Source organism: Ursus maritimus, unplaced genomic scaffold (assembly GCF_017311325.1).
Source record: "Ursus maritimus isolate PB19 unplaced genomic scaffold, ASM1731132v1 scaffold_6, whole genome shotgun sequence".
NCBI lineage: Eukaryota > Metazoa > Chordata > Mammalia > Carnivora > Ursidae > Ursus > Ursus maritimus.
Genome location: NW_024426774.1, coordinates 58,354,636 through 58,376,497, shown reverse-complemented (window position 1 = coordinate 58,376,497; position 21,862 = coordinate 58,354,636). Strand labels below are relative to the sequence as shown.

Below are 21,862 nucleotides of genomic sequence, written 5' to 3'. Positions count from 1 at the left end.
TTTTCATGTGTTTAATTTAGCTGAAATAATGTATCTAATTTTTCCAAAGTGACTGCACCATTTTACATTCTCACCAGCAATATTGGAAGTTTCCAATTTCTTCACATCCTTGTCAACACTTTTATTATCTGTCTTTTGACATCTAGGAAACGGGGGTTGGAGGTGAGGAGGCCGGGATGCCTGGAGCCAAGGGGGTCCCTGGGCAGCACTAGCCTCCCTAATGGGTATGAAGTACTAATTCATTATGATTTTGATATGCGTTTTCCTGATGGCTAATGATGTTCAGTATCTTGTCATGTGCTTATTGGCCATTTATAGATCTTCTCTGGAGGAATGTCTATTTAGATCCTTAGCCCATTTTTAAATTGGGTTGGCTTTTTTTTCCCCAAAATTTTTTAACATTTTATTTTTAAATAATCTCTATACCCAACCGTAGGGCTTGAACTCATAACCCTGAGATCAAGAGTCGCATGCTCCACCAGCTGAGCCAGCCATGTGCCCCTTGTCTTTTTATTATTGAGTAGTAAGAGTTCTTAATATATTCTAGATGCAAATCCCTTGTCAGATATATGACTTGCAGATATTTTCTCCTATTGTGTGTGTTGTCTTTTCATTTTCTTGATGGTGTCCTTTGAAGCACAAAGTTGTAAATTTTGAGGAGATCTGGTTTATCTAATTTTTCTTTGTTGCTTGTGCTTTTAGTGTCATAGCTAAGAAACCATCACCTAATCCAAGGTCATTTTCTCCTAAGAATTTTATAGTGTTAGCTCTTATAGTTAGCCTTCGATCTATTTTGAGCTAATTTTTGTATGTGCCTTAGGTAGAGGGTCCAGCCTCATTCTTTTACATATAGATATCATGTAATTTTTGCTTGAACACAAAGAACATTTTTTAAAAATATTTTATTTGTCAGAGAGAGAGCGCGCACAAGCCTTCTTTTTCTTGTGGCCAGTGGCCAGTAAGCACATGACAAGATACTGAGCAGGCAGAGGGAAAAGCAGGCTTCCTGCTGAGCAAGGAGTCTGATGCGGAACTCAATCCCAGGACTCTGGGATCATGACCTGAGCTGAAGGCAGATGCTTAACCAACTGAGCCACCCAGGCTTCCCAAACACAAAGAACGTTTAACAGTATAATTTAAATTATTTGTAGTTCACTTGCTTCTTTGTTTAAGCAATCATGTATTCATTTCAAAATTCATAATTTTCTTGTTTTTTAAATATTAAAAATTGCCATTAAACCTTGTTAGATAAATCTACATTCATTTTCCAATATAGCTACGCATTTTACTTAAAAGACATCAAAGGAACCTGTGTTTTAAAAGCCTAACTACCACTTTACATTCTCTGTGTTACAAAAAATAAATTCATTTTGAAGAAAAAATGGATTCAGTGAAACCATTTATATTTTTTATCTTTGTCAACTGATAATAAATATAGACCACAGGGAAATATGGTTGATAAAGGCATTTCTCATTTTCCTATAACAGCATAAACATATTATGCCATTGAGTTAAAGCGTATTTTAAAAAGTTCTATGGGCTCCTGGGTGGCACAGTTGTTAAGCATCTAACTCTTGGTTTTGGCTTAGATCATGATCTCAGGGTCATGAGATCTAGCTCCACAGGCCTGCTTAAGATTCTCTCTCTCCCTCTCCTTCTGCTCCTCATCTTCCCCCACCACTACCCCTACCTGCCGCGTACACACATGCACATACGCGCTCTCTCTCTCGGAAAAAGAAAGTTCTACCCTGAATTTTAAAAAAGAGAATAAAGGTCAGAAGCTTTTGTATATTGAAATGTGTGCTAATTTTTTAGGTATTACCCAGCAGATTAGAATTCACTTGTAAAAAATGATTATAGAAAAATATCAAATAGAAAGCAAGAAAATAATCTTCTTCTTTTTTAATTAAGAAAGACCTGCATTTCCTTCCTTTTATGTCATTACAGTGTGCAAAAAGGTTTGATGAACTAAAGAGCAGTGGAAGTTCACCTGTTGACAACCAGTATAGTCCCCTGATGGCTGCTGGAGAGAGTCCTGTGGAAACCTTAGCCACATATATCAAATCCTCCCTTCTTGACATGCAGGGAGAATTTCAGGAGACTCCAGTTGGTCAAGATGCAATTTCCAAAATGGGTAAGGTTTGAAAACAAAATGCAGTACTTGTCCTTATGATAATTTTGCAAAATATGCATTTCAGTCAACTTTTCTTTATTTATTTAAAGGCTATTATCAACATTGCTAGGAGATCTATTAGGATTTGTATCTTCCTGATTTTTAGAAATGTGTTTTTGCTATATTTGAAAAATGTTTTAATGTTAATGTACATATCACCAAAAAAAGCTTTTTATTATATCAAAATTTATTACTCCAGTCTGTTAGCCTGATTATGTCATAAATTTAAAGAGATTTGACCTACACTTTCTACTTAGTTTTTTTTTACTGAGAAAATGTTTCTTGTTCCTCATGTTATGTACCTTTTATTGTAGTCAACATTAGCTTCAAATGACACAGTGGCAGGATAGAAAAGATATTTTATGCGGTTGGAAATAGTAACCAATTTTAGAAATCCTGAGTGTAGTGAATGATTTAAATCTCAGCAGCAGCAGTCAGAATACTGATACAAAAATTTGCTTCAGGAAGAGAGAACTATATTGTTGGCTTTTGAACATTCGACCCCTGTCCATTCACACCACATCATTTTTTTAAATCTTCAATGTAATGTTAGCAATGTGTGATCCCTTTTTTTCTACTGTTTCTTCCATATACCTTTAGAATTATTAAGGGAAATGCCACCTAACAGAGTACCATCTTTAACTAGCCTTGGAAACCATGCATTTACAGTGTAACCATTCAGTAAGTAAAAACCCGTTCTCAGCTAGAAACGCTAACCACCCCCTTTGTTTTTGTATGTGTTTGTTTCTGTATTTAAGGAAGACATAGTATAGCTTCCACAAGGAATTGTTCTTCAGAAAGTGAAAATTGTACTACTCGTAATGGTGGAGAAAAGACTGAAGAATCTGAAGGGTAGGAGGCTGGTTCTTTGCTAGATAAGATTTAATATGAGTATCAACTTTAAGTCATAAAATATATGATTGGTGATTGTATACATCACTTACCATAATTTAGGAATTTCACATCACACAATTGTTCAAATTGTTGGAATCAGGATAGTTCATGTGTTGAACTATAACAATTGCTTGATGGCTAAACATATAGCTTATTCATGTTATAATTAAGTTGGACTACAGTTTTCCATTTTAAAAATTCATTTTCATATTTATAAATATTAAGAATATCCTCTACTAATATAAAACTTTGAAAAGCAAATTTTAAAACCCAAAGAAAAATCTCTGCCATTAGTTCTCCAGTTTTATTAAACTAGTTGTATATCTTAGAGCCATTGGAATATAATTCTCATTATAGAAACTTTAAAAATTAGAATACACCTTTCAGCATATTGCAAGTTTTGATTGTTTTATATATATTACATACAGTAAATTAGACATATTTTAAGTATTCACCTTGATGAGTTTTAACAAATGGGTACACCATGTAACCATCACTCAAATGAAGTTATCGAATATTTTCATATCTGAAAGTTCCTTTCTGTGTTTTCAGTTCTGATAGGTTTTTTTGTGTGTGTGACAGTTTTATTCTTATATAATACATATGCCATAAAATTTACCCTTTTGAAAAAGTTCTGGAGATAGATGGTGGTGATGATTACACAACAATGTGAATGTACTTAATGCCATTGAAATGTACACTTAAAAGGCTAATATGACAGATTTTTATGTTGTGTGTATTTTACCACAATAAGAAAAATTCACCCTTTTGAAGTGATTTTTAATTTATTCACATAGATTTTTAACTGATAGTTTTGTGTAGCACAAAAATTTATCAGATAATTTTTTACTGGAATTATTTAATATTTCATATTGTTGACCGAAAAGCCACAGAAACATTATGCTTCATTATACCAGCCATTACCTGTTTATATTTTGACCATAATTTCTTTGGAAGAACAATTTGTGAAGCTATTTAAATTCCTTTGACTTTGAGAAGAGTGTTGGTTAATAATCCTTTTTCTGATAGCCCAGTTTTGTTTCAGATGTAATTTTTTTGTATTAGAAAGTTATAGAGTTCCACTGAATACATTAAATTCATATTGTAGGTCAGTGTATCTCTATTTATTCTCTTTTGTAATGATGGGAAGGTAGTTGTGGATCACAGCGATATTTCCTTTTGAGGTGATATAATTTTCAAGGGAAAGTAAATTCAAGGAGTATATAATTTTTGAAGTTGTCATTCTGATGCATTATCCAAACTTAATTTTTAAAAATGTTAATAAGCACACTGTAGTCTTAAGAACCCTTTTAGCTACATTTTCTAATTTACATTTGATGAATGCCTAGAAACAAACTTACTTGCTGTTAAAAGTAACTAGGAAGCCATGCTAGTTTTTTGACTCTTTAATGAATGATTTTAACTGTTTTTCCTATTTATTAATAGAAAATTTTAGTATTTAATCTTTACTTATCATACCCATGACCACGTAAAAGTGCCATTTTATATTCTTCATAAGAATTAGACTGTATTATTTAATTTTTCTTTGTGAATTGGTATTATTTTAAAATTTTTGTTATTAACTTATAACTTGAAAAATAAACTTTAAACCATGTAAATTAGAGTCCTGTAGTAAAAATATTTTTGTTTTTCTAAGCTCTTATTAGGCTTAATAATCTTACAGTCAATAACTTAACTAAAATTAGTCAAAATCTAAGATATAGATCAGATTAGCAAGACACTTAATGAAAAATTCTGAATGTCAGACCCTGTAAAATTGATTTATGGTCAAAACTTCCAAAAACGTCTTGTTCTCGTACTTCCAATAAATGTCAGTATTCTTAGCTCCTCTTCTAAAACTCTAATCATTTGATTTTTGTGTAACATTTTTTATGAAGGCCAAACATGGTGATCCATGTATGTGATGAAGCAAAAAACTTGAAAGAAGATTTTATTTGCCCACGAGATCTTTTGATATCAGAAATGAAGTACTTTGCTGAATATTTATCTATGGATGCCCAGCGCTGGGAAGAGGTGGACATTTCAGTTCATTGTGACGTTCACATTTTCAACTGGTTGATAAAATATGTTAAAAGGAACACTAAGGAGAATAAAGATTGTGAGATGCCCACTTTAGGTAAAAGACAATCTATTGCTTATTTTGTAGTGAAATTTATGTGTCACTTGGTAGTTGCTTCAGGCCAAACATGCAATGTGGAAAATTATTTGAACATTAATATTTGTGATCAGATTAGTAACCACCTTTTAGGAAACTGATACCTCCTCCTTTTTTAGTAGCTTATAGTGAATGTGCAAGTAGACAAGTCTCTAGATCAGCAGTTCTCACTGTATGGTACATGGACCTCTGGAATCCTAGAGATCTTTTAGAGGATTCACAAGTCAAGACGATTTGCATTATAATACTAAAATGTTATTGCCTTTTTCTCTGTGTTGACTTTTGTTCAGCTGGTACAGAAGTGATGGAGGATAAAACTGTGGGAGCTTTAGCAAACATCAGGGCAGGGGCACCAAACTGTACTAGTAGTCACTATATTCCTCAACACCACGTGCTCATAGTTAAAAAGGAAAAAAATAAAATGAAAAATTCACTCTCACTTTAAGAATATCCTTGATGAAACACTGAAAATTATTAATTTTATTAACTCTTGACCCTTGAGTATGCATCTTTTTCATGTTCTATGTGATGACACAGAAGTGCACTCCTACTTCACACCGAAGTGTGATGGTTGTCTGGAGGAAAAGTAGTTGTGCAGTTGATTGAGTTGCAAGCTAAACTAGCTGCTTTTTAAAAAGAGAAAAACATTTCTACTTGAAAGAATGATAGGCAAATTATGGTTTTTCAGACTTAAGCATTTGGCTGATATTTTCTTGAAAACGAATTAAGGGAGTTGATCAGCCGAAGAGAAACAACTGACAGTATCCATCGTCAATAATAAAATTCAGGGTTTCAAGTGAGAATTGAAGTGTGGAAAACTTGTATCTGCTTCCATGTGCTTGACAGCTTCTCCATATTTAAAGACTTTCCTGGGGCGCCTGGGTGGCTCAGTCGTTGGGCGTCTGCCTTCGGCTCAGGGCGTGATCCCGGTGTTCTGGAATCGAACCCCACATCAGGCTCCTCCACTGGGAGCCTGCTTCTTCCTCTCCCACTCCCTCTGCTTGCATTCCCGCTGTCAAATAAATAAATAAAATCTTAAAAAAAAAAATAAAGACTTTCCTGATGAGACTGGTGGTAATGCTAACAAATGTGATTTTTAAAATATATATTGTACAATGAAATGTTTCAGCATTTGGAAGGTCCACATAACCCAGTGAACTTGTATTTTCCAAATGACCAATGCATGTTGTTAAAATCGTGCATGGGTTAAAGAGCCACTCATAGTGCAAGATAAGTCATTTGACTTTGAGATAACAGAACAGGAAAAGTTCATTGATATGACTTCAGATTCCATTGCAACTAACCTTTAAAAGAAACTACCAGTTGTTGAGTTTTAATGTAACATCAGAGAAGACTACCCACAAATTGAATGTAGAAACAGATAGAACCCAGCTGCCTTCTGTTAAGTCAGACATTGAAGAAATTTGCAAAAAATGTCAGTGTTACTCTTCTTGCTAATTTGTATTTTGGAAAATATAGTTATTTTTCATAAAATATGTTACTATGTAATGAGTTTATTATTCTTTTAAAAGGAATTAAGAAATATTTTAAATTTTTCCCTGTTTTAATTTATGATATTGTCAGTACTGATAGATATAACCCATCTAAACAAAAAAGGGGTCTTAAGGTCAAAAGTTTGAGAACCAGTGTTGTAGATATGAAAGGAAGCATAATTACTAAGTAATCTTTAGTTGGGTGTAGACTTGTATAGGAAGTCACACCTGTAGGTTTAATAAAAGTCTTTTTGTGCACTAGAGTTTGCTAGTTATAGCAATACCAAAATATTTTTTTAATCTTGTTAGTAAATAACTTGTTAGTAAATAATCTATAGTCACAATATAAAAGTTTTGTTAGTAAATAACTTGTTAGTAAATAACTTGTTAGTAAATAATCTATAGTCACAATATAAAAGTTTTCTTAAGAAATTTATAATTTATTACATTTTAGTGACCAGAGTAATGGAAAAAAGGTTCTAGTGGTTCTTAAATAAAAATTACAAGATTGCCAAATAAAAATTTTCAGCCAATCAGAGTCCAGAGATTCCAGATCACCCAGATATGATATGTACATGTGAAATAAAAAATCATATTATTCAGGGAGAAAAAAAATACTGTTTGATCCAGCATATTTACGCATATAGTAAAGGTAAAAGATGTGTAGCAAAACCAGTCACTCTGTAATCAGTGGCTACAAACAAACTTTAATAAAAGCAATCTTTAGGGGCACCTGGATGGCTCAGTTGGTTAAGCATCTGACTCCTGATTTCAGCTCAGGTCATGATCTCAAGGCTGAGATTGAGTCCCATATTGGGCTCCGCACTCAGGGAGGAGTTCGCTTGAGATTCTCTCTCTCCCTCGCCCTTTGCCCCTCCCCCTGCTTGTGTGTGCATGTGCGCAATCTCCAAATAAATAAATAAATAAATTTTTAAAAAATAAATAAATAAAAACAGTCTTTATTCTAACCAAGAAAACTACCAAAATGCTGAATTAAATCTCTGATAATGCAGACAATGGGGCTTAGCTGGAATTATATTAACACCTCCCCGAGGGATTTTTCGCTAGCTCCCTCCTCCCTTCACCATTGCTATTTGAGAGACTTTAACCTAGAAGTAATATTTAAACAAAGATTAGGATTACTTATTTTAATTGCTGTCTGCATAGTACTTTATTTAGAAGGATTGTCTTAGTACTATAATGCTAAAAGTCATAGGTTTGTTTTTTTTTTTCCTTAAGTATACCTCACAGGAGATGATTTAGGTTTACCAAAATAACAGTGTCAGCTGGCATTCCCTTTCCGTGGTTATGCCTCTCAAGGCTCACCTCAGCCTGCCTTTAGGAAGTAACTTTAGCACTTCTACAATAGTAAATTTTACATTATCTTTCAAAATCTTTTAATTAAATATTTGTTCATAACAAGCATTGTACTGCTTTTGAAATAACTTCACTAACAACAAGTGCTTTCATGAATCATTAGAAGATTTTCTCACGATGATTTTTTTTATATGATGAATTATAGTCTCAATTTTAATTATCTTTTTCTCTGATTTAGTTAGGGAGAAAAGTTTGCATGTGTCCTATCTTTAGTTGGAGTCTTTTTACTTGATATGAACCTAATTCCAGGGCAGATTTACACTGTGCTTTTTCTATACCCTATATTTTAACACTGCATTTTCTTTCTTTCATGTATCTAAGCCATACAATGTAGTGAGGTTACATATATACATCTGCATAGAAGAGCATTTGTAGATGCTCTTATAATGTAACATCCTCTGTTAAGGTGAGAAGGAGCCTGTTCTGAGGAGGTTGAGGTACCAAACAAAAGGAGAATTTAATTTTTTTTCTTTTTTTTTAGAGCCAGGAAATGTCATTTCAATTCTTATTTCTTCAGAGTTTTTGAAAATGGATTCATTGGTAAGTATTAATAAAAGATCCAAGCTCTTTTCGGGGTGCCTGGGTGGCCCAGTTGGTTAAGTGTTGACTCTTGATTTTGGCTCAGGTCATGATCTCAGAGTTGTGAGATTAAGTCCTGGGATTGGGCTCCGCTCTGGGCATGGAGCCTGGTTAAAATTCTCTCCGTCTCCCTCCGCCCCTCTCTCCCCTCTCCATCTGGGGGGAAAAAAAAAAGTCCAAGATTTCTTATTCACCTGTGCTTAATTTAATATACAACTTGATTTTTCCTTCAAGTGTCTAGAAAATTTTAAGACATCTTGCTAAAATAGTTGTTAATTCAAGAGTGTGATTCTGTAACTGAACTAATAGGAGTTTGCTCCTTGGTGAGTTCCAAATGGAGACTACATCAGGTGGGGTTGTCACACAAAGGAGACTATTTGCAGCAAATAAGGAGATCACGGGGAATAATTTCCAAAATCAAAGCCATCACTCCCCAAGCAGGGGTGAGCAGTTCCTTTTATTTAGGGTTTAGCCTGAATATTCATAAAGGGGAGCTCTGTCATTGCAAGTAAAGGGGGAGGGGGCGTAAGGTACAGGCATCCTATGCTGTGTTAAAGAAGGTTGCACTCTTCCCAGGGCAGAGACTTTAAGATTATAATGAAGCAGAGGTAACTGGAAGAGGGGAAGGGGCTATGGGCATAAACCGGGTGGTGTCTTGGGCTTGTTATATCTGTTAAGGAATGCACTACCTTGCTTACTCTGGAAACAGCACCGGGAGTTTTCACCACCAATTTGTTATCTCTGATACTGTCAGGCTATTTCCAGGCCCGATGGAGACCATTAGTTTTTGCATTCCCTTGGTTCCCTTAAGAGGTCTGGGTATTTTTGTAACTCTGACACCTCCTAGGATGTTCTGCAAGAAGTGTGCTTGGGCAAGTAGGGCACTGATGACAGAAAATAGCTTGGGGCCTGAAATGACTTCTCTTGTGTCAGGAAAGCTTTGTCTGTCTTTCTTATTCTAGGGACCCCTAACTCAGATTTCTGTTTACAACTCCATTAGAATGAACTGCTTTTGTTCTGTGGGGAAGGGGTTAGACTACTATATATCATTAGTATATTATGCCTATAAAGCAAACAATTTATCTTCAAGGAATAGTTTGCTGTTGTATTAGATGAAGCTAAGCAGAATTAGCTTTAATCCAAGAGGAATTTTGCTCTAAAACCAAATTAAATGAAAATTAATTGGAATATATTTGTTTCACTAAGTAATTTCTTTAAGCATATTTTACTTATTTGTCTTTCATTTATAACTCAGTGAATTAAAAACAAATACCCAGCTGTTAATATAGCTGTGTATGTGTAAACCAGATGCTAATGTCTGTTGTTTAAGAGTAGTTGATAAAGCATAAAAGCACAGCATATACATGTACATATCAGGCTCTGACATTAAATATATTTTTTTATTTAATAAATTTCTTAATCACTCACATTTATATATGTTTGTGTTAAGGCAGAGTAGTCCTTTGCTATATTAACAGATGTGAAATTTGTTTATTTGATTATTTGGGGGTTTACTAGTTATTTGTATTCTTCCTACTCCTTAGTTGCTCCCCATTTAGTTGTTGGTATTAATTGCTTCAGGTTAGGGTTACAGAAAAAAGCAGAGATGAAAAGAGTCCTTAATCTTTGAGTTTTGAAGTCTAAGCCCTAAAGCATAATTTTTATGCCATAAACAAAATATTTGGAAAATACATGATTAGCCAGCGCTACTTTTCCCCAAAACCCAAATCCACCTCAAAAACTAAATAGGGGTGCCTGGGTGGCTCAGTCGTTAAGCATCTGCCTTCGGCTTAGGTCATGATCCCAGCGTTCTGGGATGGAGCCCCACATCAGGCTCCCTGCTCAGCAGGAAGCCTGCTTCTCCCTCTCCCACTCCCCCTGCTTGTGTTCCCTCTCTCGATGCCTCTCTGTCTGTCGAATAAATAAGTAAAGTCTTAAAAAAAAACACACACACAAAACAAATAAATATACCTCAGGTTGGAGAAAGAAAAAGAAAGTCAGAAAGCAGGGGCGCCTGGGTGGCACAGCGGTTGAGCGTCTGCCTTCGGCTCAGGGCGTGATCCTGACGTTATGGGATCGAGCCCCACATCAGGCTCCTTTGCTATGAGCCTGCTTCTTTCTCTCCCACTCCTCCTGCTTGTGTTCCCTCTCTCGCTGGCTGTCTCTATCTCTGTCGAATAAATAAAATCTTTAAAAAAAAAAAAAAAAGTCAGAAAGCAAGCACAACATAACTGAGAAAACCCTGAAGTGACTAAAATTATATTTTAGCCACTCAAAGAAGTAGAGGCTTAATATGGCCACTAGGTCTAGTTATAGGAAGTCACATATCTTATATACTTGAGTTTGTGGACTAAGATTTATACCTGCCACAATTATTGAAGATGCTCATTGCATTATTGTTTAAAGTATGCTAAGAAAATTGAAAGTTATTTTTCTAATTCTGAATGTGTACAGATATGGCCTGCTGGCTCACTTTGGAACAGTATAAATTAACCCAGATAGGCAAAATCCAGTTAGTGCCTAGCAATCCATGGATCAAGCTTTTAATGAATTTTATCTTTGAAAGGTATTGACATGACATCATCCTTCATACTACTCTTTTCAACATTCATTTTCTGTTACGTGTTTTTTTAGGTTGAACAATGTATTCAGTATTGCCACAAAAATATGAATGCCATAGTAGCTACCCCATGCAACATGAACTGTATTAATGCAAATCTTCTTACACGTATAGCTGATCTCTTCACACACAATGAAGTTGATGATTTAAAGGACAAGAAAGATAAATTTAGAAGGTAATTTTTTAAATTTAATTTTTAACCAAGTGTTCCTGTTAGAAGAAATATATTTCAATTTCATTTTAGTGAAATATTCTTTTTTTAGAATATATTTAGAAGTATTTCTATTTTATTTCAAATGAAGTAAAATTCATCCAGAGCCAATGGCTCTAGATAAAAATTAGTACTTAAATTATTTTGTATAATGTACATATGAGCATACTGTGTTAGTGAATTTGTTAAAAATTATTAAGATAGTCCTTATTATAAAGAGGAAGAATAGTATAAGATGAGGTCAGCAGTGGTCATATCATTTAGGTGCTGATTAAGTTTTGGCAAAGAGGTTATACTTTATTCTAAAGGCGAATGGGAATGGAGGAGTGGCATGATCTGACTTGTTTTTAAGAGATCATCCTGGTTGCTCTGTGGACAATAGACTGTAAGGATGTAAGAAGCAATGAGACCAAGAGGAGGCTAGTGCAGTAGTCCGGTGAGAGATAAAAGGGTTTGGACTAGAGTAGGAGCAGTGGAGCTGGAAAGAAATAGATGAATTCAGAGTGTGTTATTAGAGTGGTCTGACAGATTTCAGATGGAATAACGTGGAGAGAAAGAGTATCCTAGGATAATTACTAGGTTGAGGTTTAAAGAGCAATTAAGTGGAGTATAGTGCCATTAATAGAGGAAAGATTGGGGTGATGGGAATCAGGAGATGGGTTTGGGTCTTGTTAAGATTATTAGATATATTTAATATACTTTTGGGACATCCAGGTAGGATAGCAGAGATAGGTAGATATATAAGTCTGAAACTTATGTCAGAGGTCAGAGCTTAAAATAGAAATATAAGAGTAGATAGATTTGAAACCGTGGAGCTGGGTGAGATTTCCTTGCAAGACCATTCTTTCTCCACTGAATTGTGGTGGCACCTTTACTATACATCAGGTGATTATATGGGAGATGGGTTTCAGAACTCTCCATTTTGTTCTGTTAATTTCTTCCTCTTTTTTTAAATTGGAATATGGTTGACACACAATGTTACATTAGTTTCAGGTGTACAACATAGAGATTTGACAACTCTGTGCATTAAGCTATGCTCACCACAAATGTAGCTCCCATCTGACACCCTACAATGCCCTTACAATACCTTTGACTGTATTCCCTGTGCTGTGCCTTTAATCCCATGACTTAGTCATTCCATAGCTGGAAGCCTGTATTTCATACTCCCCTTCACCCATTTTATCTATTCCCCTACCTCCCTCCCCTCTGGCAGCTATCAGTTTGTTCTCTGTATTTATAGGTCTGATTCTGCTGTTTGTTTGTTTGTTTATTCATTTTTTTAGCTTCCACATATAAGTGAAATCATATGGTACTTTTCTCTCTTTCATTTAGCATAGTGTCCTCTGGGGCCATCCATGTTGTCACAAATGGCAGGATCTCATCCTTTTTATGGCTAAGTAATATTCCATTATGTATATACATATACCATATCTTTTTTATCCATTCATCTATCGATGCACACCTGGGTTGCTTCCATATCTTGGCTATTGTAAATAATGTTATAATAAACATAGGGGTGCATGTATGTTTTCAAATTAGTGTTTTTCTTTCTTTCTTTTTTTCTTTTCTTTTCTTTTTTTTTTTTTTTAGTAAATATCCAGTAGTGGAATTACTGGATCATATGGTGGTTCTATTTTCAATCTTTTGAGGAACTTCCATCTGTTTTCCATAGTGGCTGCACAAATTTACATTCCCACCAGCAGCGCACAAAGGTTCTTTTTTCTCCACATCCTTGCTGTCACTTGTTATTTCTTGTCTTCTTTTATTCTAACCATTCTGACATTTGTAAGGTGATACCTCATTTTGGTTTCAATTTGCATTTCCCTGATCAGTGATGTTGAGCATCTTTTCATATATCTGTTGGCCATCTGTATGTCTTTTTTGGAAAAGTGTCTATTCAGGTCCTCTGCTCATTTTTTAATTGGATTGGGTTTTCTTGGTATTGAATTGTGTAAGTTCTTTATATATTTGGATATTAACCCATGTTAGATAAATCATTTGGTAATATCGTCTCCCATTCAATAGGTTGCCTTTGTGTTTTGTTAATGGTTTCCTTGCTGTGCAAAAGCTTTATATTTCAATGTAGTCCCAATAGATTATTTTTGCTTTTGTTTCCCTTGCCTAAGGAGACATATCTATAAGAAAGTTGCAAAGGTCAATGTCAAAGAAATTATACTGCCTATGCTTTCTTCTATTAGTTTTATGGTATCAGGTCTCACATTTAGGTTTTTAATCTATTGTGAGTTTTTTTGTGTGTGTATGGTGTAAGAAAGTGATCCAGTTTCATTCTTTTGCATGCAGCTGTCCAGTTTTGTTGATTTCTTTGTCTATACTTGTATAAGTAGCACACTGTCTTAATTACAGTTGCTTTATAATATTTTTTTTGATATGTAGTAATCTAAATTCTGAAAGCTAAATACTTGAAAATGGGGTTAATATCCTAACTCCAGATCTGGCCTCAGGATACACAGTTGGAATTAATAACATAAGACTTAAAGTTTAGTCACATTGTGCATAATAATAGTTTTTATTACATATGTTGAATGCTTAATGCTGTATCTGGCACTCTTTACAAACACTATTCATTTAGCTCTCATAAAACCTTGTGAGTTTGGAATTATTAATCCCCTTATATAGATGAGAAAACAAGGTTCAGAAAGGTTAAGTAGTTGCCAAAGATCATATGCCAAGTTATTGGTAGACCCAGGATTGTTAAGTTTTCAAGTTCATCAGTATTGAATATTCTGAACAAATATTCTTATGAAAATATATTCTTGATTAGGCATTTATCATTAGTAGGTTTATTTACTTAGAACACTATAAATGTATCATAAATTCCCAAAGAGAGTCTCTCCAAGGATTTATTAATTTTATTTTTTACATATGCAGATAGGCCAGTGTTTATTTTCATCACAATCAAGTAACTTTAGTAATGTAAATAATAGAAAATTAATTTGTTGGTCATTTGTTGTTAATAGTAAACTTTTTTGTAAGAAGATTGAGAGACTTTTTGATCCTGAGAACTTGAACCCAGATTCTCGGAATAATGCAGCGACGTTATACAGGTACAGTGATTTGTTTTTCTTCGGTATTCTATACAGTGCAGCTAAATTTTTAAATTTTACTACATTTTAAATTTTCTTCTTGGGTGTTTTTGTGTCTTCTATGTGTTATAGATGTTGTTTGTGTAAGAAACTTTTAACAAAAGAAACAGAAAGAAGAATTCCTTGCATTCCTGGAAAAATCAATGTGGATCAACATGGAAATATTGTCTACATTCACATAAGGTGCAGTAAAAATAAAACACAGCTTTTAAATGTGGATTACTAGTGTTTTTCTAAAAACAACTAGTTTTATAAGGTATAGGATAACATTTTTTTCTGAGTATGATCCAGCTTTGACTTAGAAAGATGCTTTCAAAACAAAGTTTTGTAAAAGCTGTATTTTGTTTATTGAGTAAATTTCATGATGTTTTTAAACTTTGAAATAGTAAAAATCATTGTGTATTAGTCTTGGAGGATATTCTGGTCAGTGCCATTAAAATGATTTCTTTTCACTAATGGATTTTATTTATACAAACATTGTATTGAATTTGAAAAAGAACCAAATTTACTTTCAGGTAAATTTTGGTGAATGAGGAAATTGTCTTTAGCGTTAGATATTCCATAATCTATTTATTCATCATACTTTGTCAGTATTCCATTAATTGTATAGTCCTATTTTATTCCCCTTTAAGTTCAAAACCAGTTGTCTTTCTCAGTTTGGGGGAGAATATTATAAATTGGTGTAATATCTCAGAAAAGCAAAAAGTCTGGAATGTATATACTCTAAAAATATATAAATAAATTCTATAAATATATAAATTTCTCAGGAAAGCAAAAATTCTAAAATGTATATATTCTCTAAAAATATCGTCCTGCTAGGAATTTATCCAAAGAGGTAGTGTTAGATTTGTGAAAGCACTCAACAAGAACACTTACTGCTCTGTCGTTTAGATAGGGAAAAAAAGGGAAGCATCCAAATGATTAAATGAACTAAAATATATCCATGTAGTAGTATATCTGTATAAAACATATCTAATAAATTCTTAATGTGCAGCCTTTGAGAATAATGTTGTAGAAGTATATATACTTAGGTAGCAAGTTGTTAGTGGTGAGTTAAGTGAAAAAAGTCATAAAACTAGAAACATTCACTAAAATGTAAACTGTGATACTATCACTTTAAGTGATAGTATTATGGATGCTTTTAACTTTGTTCTTTTTTTCTATGTTAAAAATGTACAGTACTTTTGTTAAAGGAAAAAACAGTATAAATGTTGAATTTCATATTTTAAAACTAAAACAAATATAGAGAAACACATTTGACCCTATTATTAATAGCACAGTCATGCTTATTTTTAAAATTTTTTTTTAAGTTTTTTTGTTTTTGTTTCTGTTTTTGTAATCTCTAACCCAACATGGAGCTCAGACTCATTACCCGGAGATCAAGAGTCACATGCTCCTCTGACTGAGCCAGCCAGGCACCCCTCACAGTCACATTTAAAATGTTTCATTTTTTCTCTTCATACAATAATCAGGGGAATCTTCATTAGTTATTATAAGCACCTGGGGTTTTATACTTTTTTGTCTTGAGACTTGATTTCATTTTTTGGAAAGCACTTCCATTCTGGCAGCAATAACTATAAAGTATGTGAAAAAATTGATATTGACTTCAACATCCATTTTTGTTGTTTTATTTATGTTCCTATAAGTCAGCTGTTGATGACATTTTTTCCGTTGTCTTTAATTAAAACAGATGTGCCTATGCAATTTGTAATAATGTCATGACATTTTGTTATTTGTTGAACTAAGGACAAAGATAGCAAAAGTTCAAAATGATTAAGGGACTTGGAAAAAATAGGAACTTGAGTTACATATGGACATAGCAAATAGGGTTTTAAGCCTTCGCTATGTTTTAAATTTATATTAACTTCAAAATGTGTGTCACCAAGACCTGATTATATATGACTGTATTACTCAATTACTTGAGAATGCCTTTTGAAAATAATATAAAGAAATGTTTAGAATCACCAATGATTAGTAACTTATTTTACAGTATGTACAATTAGAATAAATGTTCTACTTAGCATCATATGCCTAAGTCCCAACTGTTAGCCTGCTCAAACCCTATTTAATATAGTTTAACAAAATAATTATCTAGTTTAGCATATATAGTTTAGCAAAATAATTTGGCATTCAATCTTTCATATCTTTTTCTGATGTCCACAGAAAAAGAGAATAAACAAACTCCCAAATGAAATTTTTTTCTACTTTCAATGTAGTCCATCCCACAGCTATCATTTGGGGAATGTTTTTGGAAATTAGCCACAAATTTAAAAACATTTGCTTAAAACAAATTGTTTACATTACTTGCTTGTAAAATAATGTAATAATTGAGGCTCTTTTCCCCAGGGATAAGACTTGGGATGTTCATGAGTATTTGAATAGTCTTTTTGAAGAATTAAAATCTTGGAGAGATGTATATTGGCGCTTGTGGGGAACAGTCAACTGGCTAACTTGTTCAAGATGTTATCAGGTGAGTTTTTTTAAAAAAGAATATTTTTCTCTGCAAACATTCATAGCAGGCCCGTTTTTTTCTTAAAATTTTATTTTTAATCTCTACATCTCGGGCTCGAACTTAACCCTGAGATCAAGCATTGCATGCGCTACCAACTGAGCCAGCCAGATGCCTGGCATAGCAGGCTCTTTTAATATAATTAATTAGTATGTTTGATTGTATTTGGACAACATCTGACATCTTTTTAAAGAAACTAGTGGCAAAAATAATGGCACTAATAAACATTGCTTGCATCTGGTTTTGTGTCTCTCACTGTGTATCTTCAAGGCTGAAACAATCATGCCTTGCCTAATTTTTAGAAAATCAACAGGTTTTAAGTGACCAAATCTATTTTTTCAGTGAAAAAAAAACCAAAATCTTTACTACCTTCAATTATTTCGAGCCAAACTGTTTCTCTGTTAGCCCATTAATTTCTTTAGAAATTCAGAAGCTCTCTGTAGAAACAGTACTATTGATATGTGCTCTTCTTACTGTAGCAGTTGTGTTCCCAAAAAGGTTAAAAGATTTTGTTTATTTTTTTTCTTAATAAATGAAATCTGTAATAAAAGCACAAGAAAGCTTGTTATTTGAAGGTACCTATAATAAATCCTTTTATAGAATAAGTATTGATCTTTGTAAGTCACGTCATTCCTAATTAGTCTTAGGTATAAATCCAGAGTGTTCTACATAAATTTTTTATGAATCCCTAATGTCTCCCTGACTCCAGTAATTTTCCTCTCTCACTTGAGTAACAATTTTCAGTAGCTGGAAGGAAGAGCAGCTTATCAAAACCATCAGGGTGAGTTTTTTCAAACTATGTAAGTTTCCACCCAATAGACTTCCAATCCCTACAATTTTTTAAATTGGATTTGTTGAAATATAGCATTCATTTAGTAAAATTTATCCTTATACAGTAAAATTCATCCTTTTTTATGAGGTTTGACAAACCCATATAGTCGTGTAACTACCACCACAGTCAGGGCATAAGCCACTTCCATCAGGCTAGAAATTCCCCTGGCCTTTCTCAGTTCTTTCTTCCACCCCAGCCTCCAGCAACACTGATCTGTTTACTGTCCCTATAGTTTTGGCTTTTCCAGAATGCCATATAAATAGAATCATACTGTATTTGGCTTTTTGATCTGGCTTCTTTTACTTAGCAAATGGATTTGAAATTTATTCACATTGTTTTATGTGTCAGTTTATTTCTTTTTAGTGCTAGATAGTAACCCATTGTATAAATGTATCACAGTATGTTTATCCACTCACCTGTGAAGGGCTTTATAGTGTTTCTAATTTAGGGCCATTATGAAAAAAGAAGGTATAAACATTTCCATACAGGCTTTCATGTGAACATATGTTTTCATTTCTCTTGAGTTATTACCTAGAAGTAGGATTGCCAGATTGTGTGGTTAATGTAAGCTTAACATTTATCACACCTAACAGTTTCTAAAAGTCCTTGAGTCATTTTGCATTCTTGCCAGCTATGTAGGAGAGTTCTGGTTGTTCCACATCCTCACTAGCACTATTTATTGTTAGGTTGGGTTTGAGGGTGGATTTTTTTGTTTTTTAAACTTAATGGGTACTTAGTAGATACTCCCTACAGTGGAATATCAGTAATAATCAAGGATATCAAACTTCTAAAATCTGACTTGTTAAGCATGTCAGAACACAGAAAACATGAGGGATTTTTTTCACTTCTTTATACCAAATTGAATATTGATTTATAGTATTTATTATGGAGAGTTTATAAACTCATAATAGTTCATATGCAAAATATTTTGTGTATGAGTAAGCACCTTCTAGCTTTTATCAGACTCAAAAAATGCTTTGAAAATGTATTTATTTATTTATTTATTTTAGAAAGAGAGAGAGTGGGGGGGGGCAAGGGCCAGCGGGAGAGAAAAAATCCTCAAGCAGACTCCTTGCTGAGTACAGAGCCTAATGTGGGGCTCAATCTAAGGTCCCTGAGATCACGACCTGAACCGAAATCAAGAGTTGGCTGATTAACTGACTGAGCCACCTTAGGGGCACTCCCAGACTCAAAAAATTTTTTAATTAAAAACTGTTTAAAAATCATAATTAGAACTAACGACTAAGAATTTGGAATTATAGACTGTGTTTTATGCTTTTATGTTCAAAATCAGTGCTTAAAATTGTTAATGTTGTTCTTTATTTTATCAACTTGTAAACATATCTGAAAACTCTTTATTTTATTATTAAAATTCTACTATTCAACAATTTAAAGTTATTACATAGTTTTCATTAAGATTGGTGCTAAATATTTACCATAAAAAAATGTCAAAGAATAATCAAGCAAGGCAAAATTTATTTCGTTTTTTCTTTGGAAAACTTTTTATTTGATTAGCCATTTATAAAATCAGATGTATGTCAAGATCACTTTAATGCACTTGGATTTCGAATAAAATGATTAGTTTTTGCTTTTAATAGCTTCATGGAGATGTAATTACCTGCCATAAAATTCATTCAAGTGTACAATTCACTGATTTTTAGTAAGTTCACAGAGTTGTGCGTCCATCACCAACATCCAGTTTTAGTACATTTCCATCGTTCCAAAAAGGTCCCTTGTGTCCATTTGCTGCCATTCCCCAGTTTATCTTCAACCCCAGGCAACCACTAATCTACTTTGTGTCTCTAGAGATTTGCCTTTTCTGTACATGTTATTTAAATGGAATATACACAGGCATCTGGGTGGCTCGGTCAGGTCATGATCCCAGGGTCCTGGGTTGAGTCCTGCATTGGGCTCTCTGCTCAGTGAGGAGTCTTCTCCCTCTCCCCCTACCCCTTCCCCCGCTCACGTTGTCTCTCGCTCTCTCAAATAAACAATCAAAATCTTTTTTAAAAAAAGTAAAAAAAAAAATAAATGGGACATACATTATGTAGTCCTGAGTAAAGTTTTTTGAGGTGTATAATTTCATTGTGGGAATAATGATTGATTTTATATATTTCTTTTATTCAGGCTTTTCTGTGTATAGAATTTTCACATTGTCAATATCACTCGGAAACAGTGGTTTATCCTACTGCAGCAAGTTCACTGAGTACTATTGGCACTGGTATTTATCCCTGCTGTAACCAAAAGGTTCTTCGGTTTGATCCCACTCAGCTTACAAAGGTAAATTTTGGGTTTTTTTTTGTGTGTGTGTGGTTTGTTTGTTTTAAATATTTTATTAAAAAAAAAAGATTTTATTTTTTCAAGTAATCTCTGCACTCAACATGGGGCTTGAACTTACGACCTCATGATCAGGAGTCTCATGCTCCACCAACGGAGCCAGCCAGGTGCCCCTGCAAAGGCGAGTTTTGGATGTTGCCTGTTTGTAGTTACAGTGCTCATTAACACTGTTTATTTAATCTTTTCCCCTTTTATTGTTTTTAAAGCATAAAGGTGATACATTCACATAAGAAAGACTTTAAACAATACAAAAATAAGTATAGTTAAAAGTAGAAGTCCCTCTTTACACCACTCCCTTGTTCTGCGTCTTTTCTTCGAGGTAACCACAGTTAACGGTTTCCTTTCAGACTTTGTTTTATACATTTTTTTTAATATTAGGTTTTCTTCCCTTCTCTCTGTCTTTTTTTAAGATTTTATTTATGAGAGAGAGAGAGAGCATGCACAAGCAGGGGGTAGGACAGTGGGAAAGGGAGAAGCAGACTCCCTGCTGAGCAGGGAGCCTGACGTGGGGCTTGATCCCAGGACCCTGAGATCATGACCTGAGCTGAAGGCCGATGCTTAACCAACTGAGCCACCCAGGTGCCCCTGTTTTATACATTTCAGGCTCAAATTATACGCAGTTTTTTATATTGGAAATAGGATCATACTGTTCGTATTATTCTGTAACTTGCCCTTTTCAATCAACAATATACCTAGGTTATTTTTCTGTCATTTCTTTTACTGCTGTGTGATATCCTAAGCCGTACATACATCACATTTTATTTAACCATCCTCCTATCGATGAACATTTATGTTGTTTCCAGATGGTATTACAGTGTTGTAATGAACATCCTTGCACATATATCTTGGTACAATATGTGGGTGTTGCTGTAGGCTAGAGTCCTTGATCACTAACACTTTTGAAAATGTGTAATTAAATTTCATCAGTGCAGGAAAAGAACCTAAAGCGCTTCCTCCCCCTCATCCATACAACAGTTATTTATAAAGCACCGCAGGTGTGTCACTCACTGTGCAAGGCAGAGAATAATCTAATTTCTGTAAAATTAGATAGTTTCTCCCTTCGTGGAGCTTATAGTTCATGCAGTAGTATCAAAAGGGGAAAAAAAGCATGCAAAGAACTGTTTGAAAAAGTATGCAGGGCCATAAATGTCTATAATAGGTTGGTCTGACCTGGGCATTGAAGTCAAGGAGTTGGCATTCGGCTGAAATCTGAAGGGTGGGTAGGAGTATGTGAGGCAAAGAGGAGGGAGAGAGCACTTCAGTCTGAATACCAAGGCCAAAAGGAACACAGTGAATGAGAGAGACTGAACGAAACCGTCTACGTAGTTTAAGAAAAGGCTGGCAAGGTAAATAGGTGTTAGGCCATGCAGGGGCAGGACCTTGTAGGCCATGTTTTTTCTTTATTTTGGGTTTTGAAGATCAGTTGCAGTGTGGAGAGTGGCAGAAATAATAAGTGTAGTCAAGTACAAGAGGAGTTACTGCCTAGTCTTAGAGAGAGATGGTGGTAGCTTGGCCTAGGGTTGTAGAGATGAATTCAGTATTTAGGAGGTAAAACTG

The 21,862-nt window shown here is 34.2% G+C and overlaps 1 protein-coding gene across 1 annotated transcript in view; it reads left to right on the top strand.

Moving 5' to 3' along the window:
- The window catches only part of SANBR (SANT and BTB domain regulator of CSR), a 56,401-nt gene that overhangs the window by 7,231 nt on the left and 27,308 nt on the right, over window positions 1-21,862 (top strand). Inside the window, exons 3-11 of the mRNA XM_040623444.1 lie at window positions 1,948-2,134; window positions 2,932-3,025; window positions 4,966-5,204; window positions 8,595-8,653; window positions 11,327-11,487; window positions 14,502-14,588; window positions 14,700-14,810; window positions 16,974-17,097; window positions 20,096-20,248. Of these exons, the coding sequence (XP_040479378.1) occupies window positions 1,948-2,134; window positions 2,932-3,025; window positions 4,966-5,204; window positions 8,595-8,653; window positions 11,327-11,487; window positions 14,502-14,588; window positions 14,700-14,810; window positions 16,974-17,097; window positions 20,096-20,248 (1,215 nt within the window). The remainder of the gene's footprint in view (window positions 1-1,947; window positions 2,135-2,931; window positions 3,026-4,965; window positions 5,205-8,594; window positions 8,654-11,326; window positions 11,488-14,501; window positions 14,589-14,699; window positions 14,811-16,973; window positions 17,098-20,095; window positions 20,249-21,862) is intronic.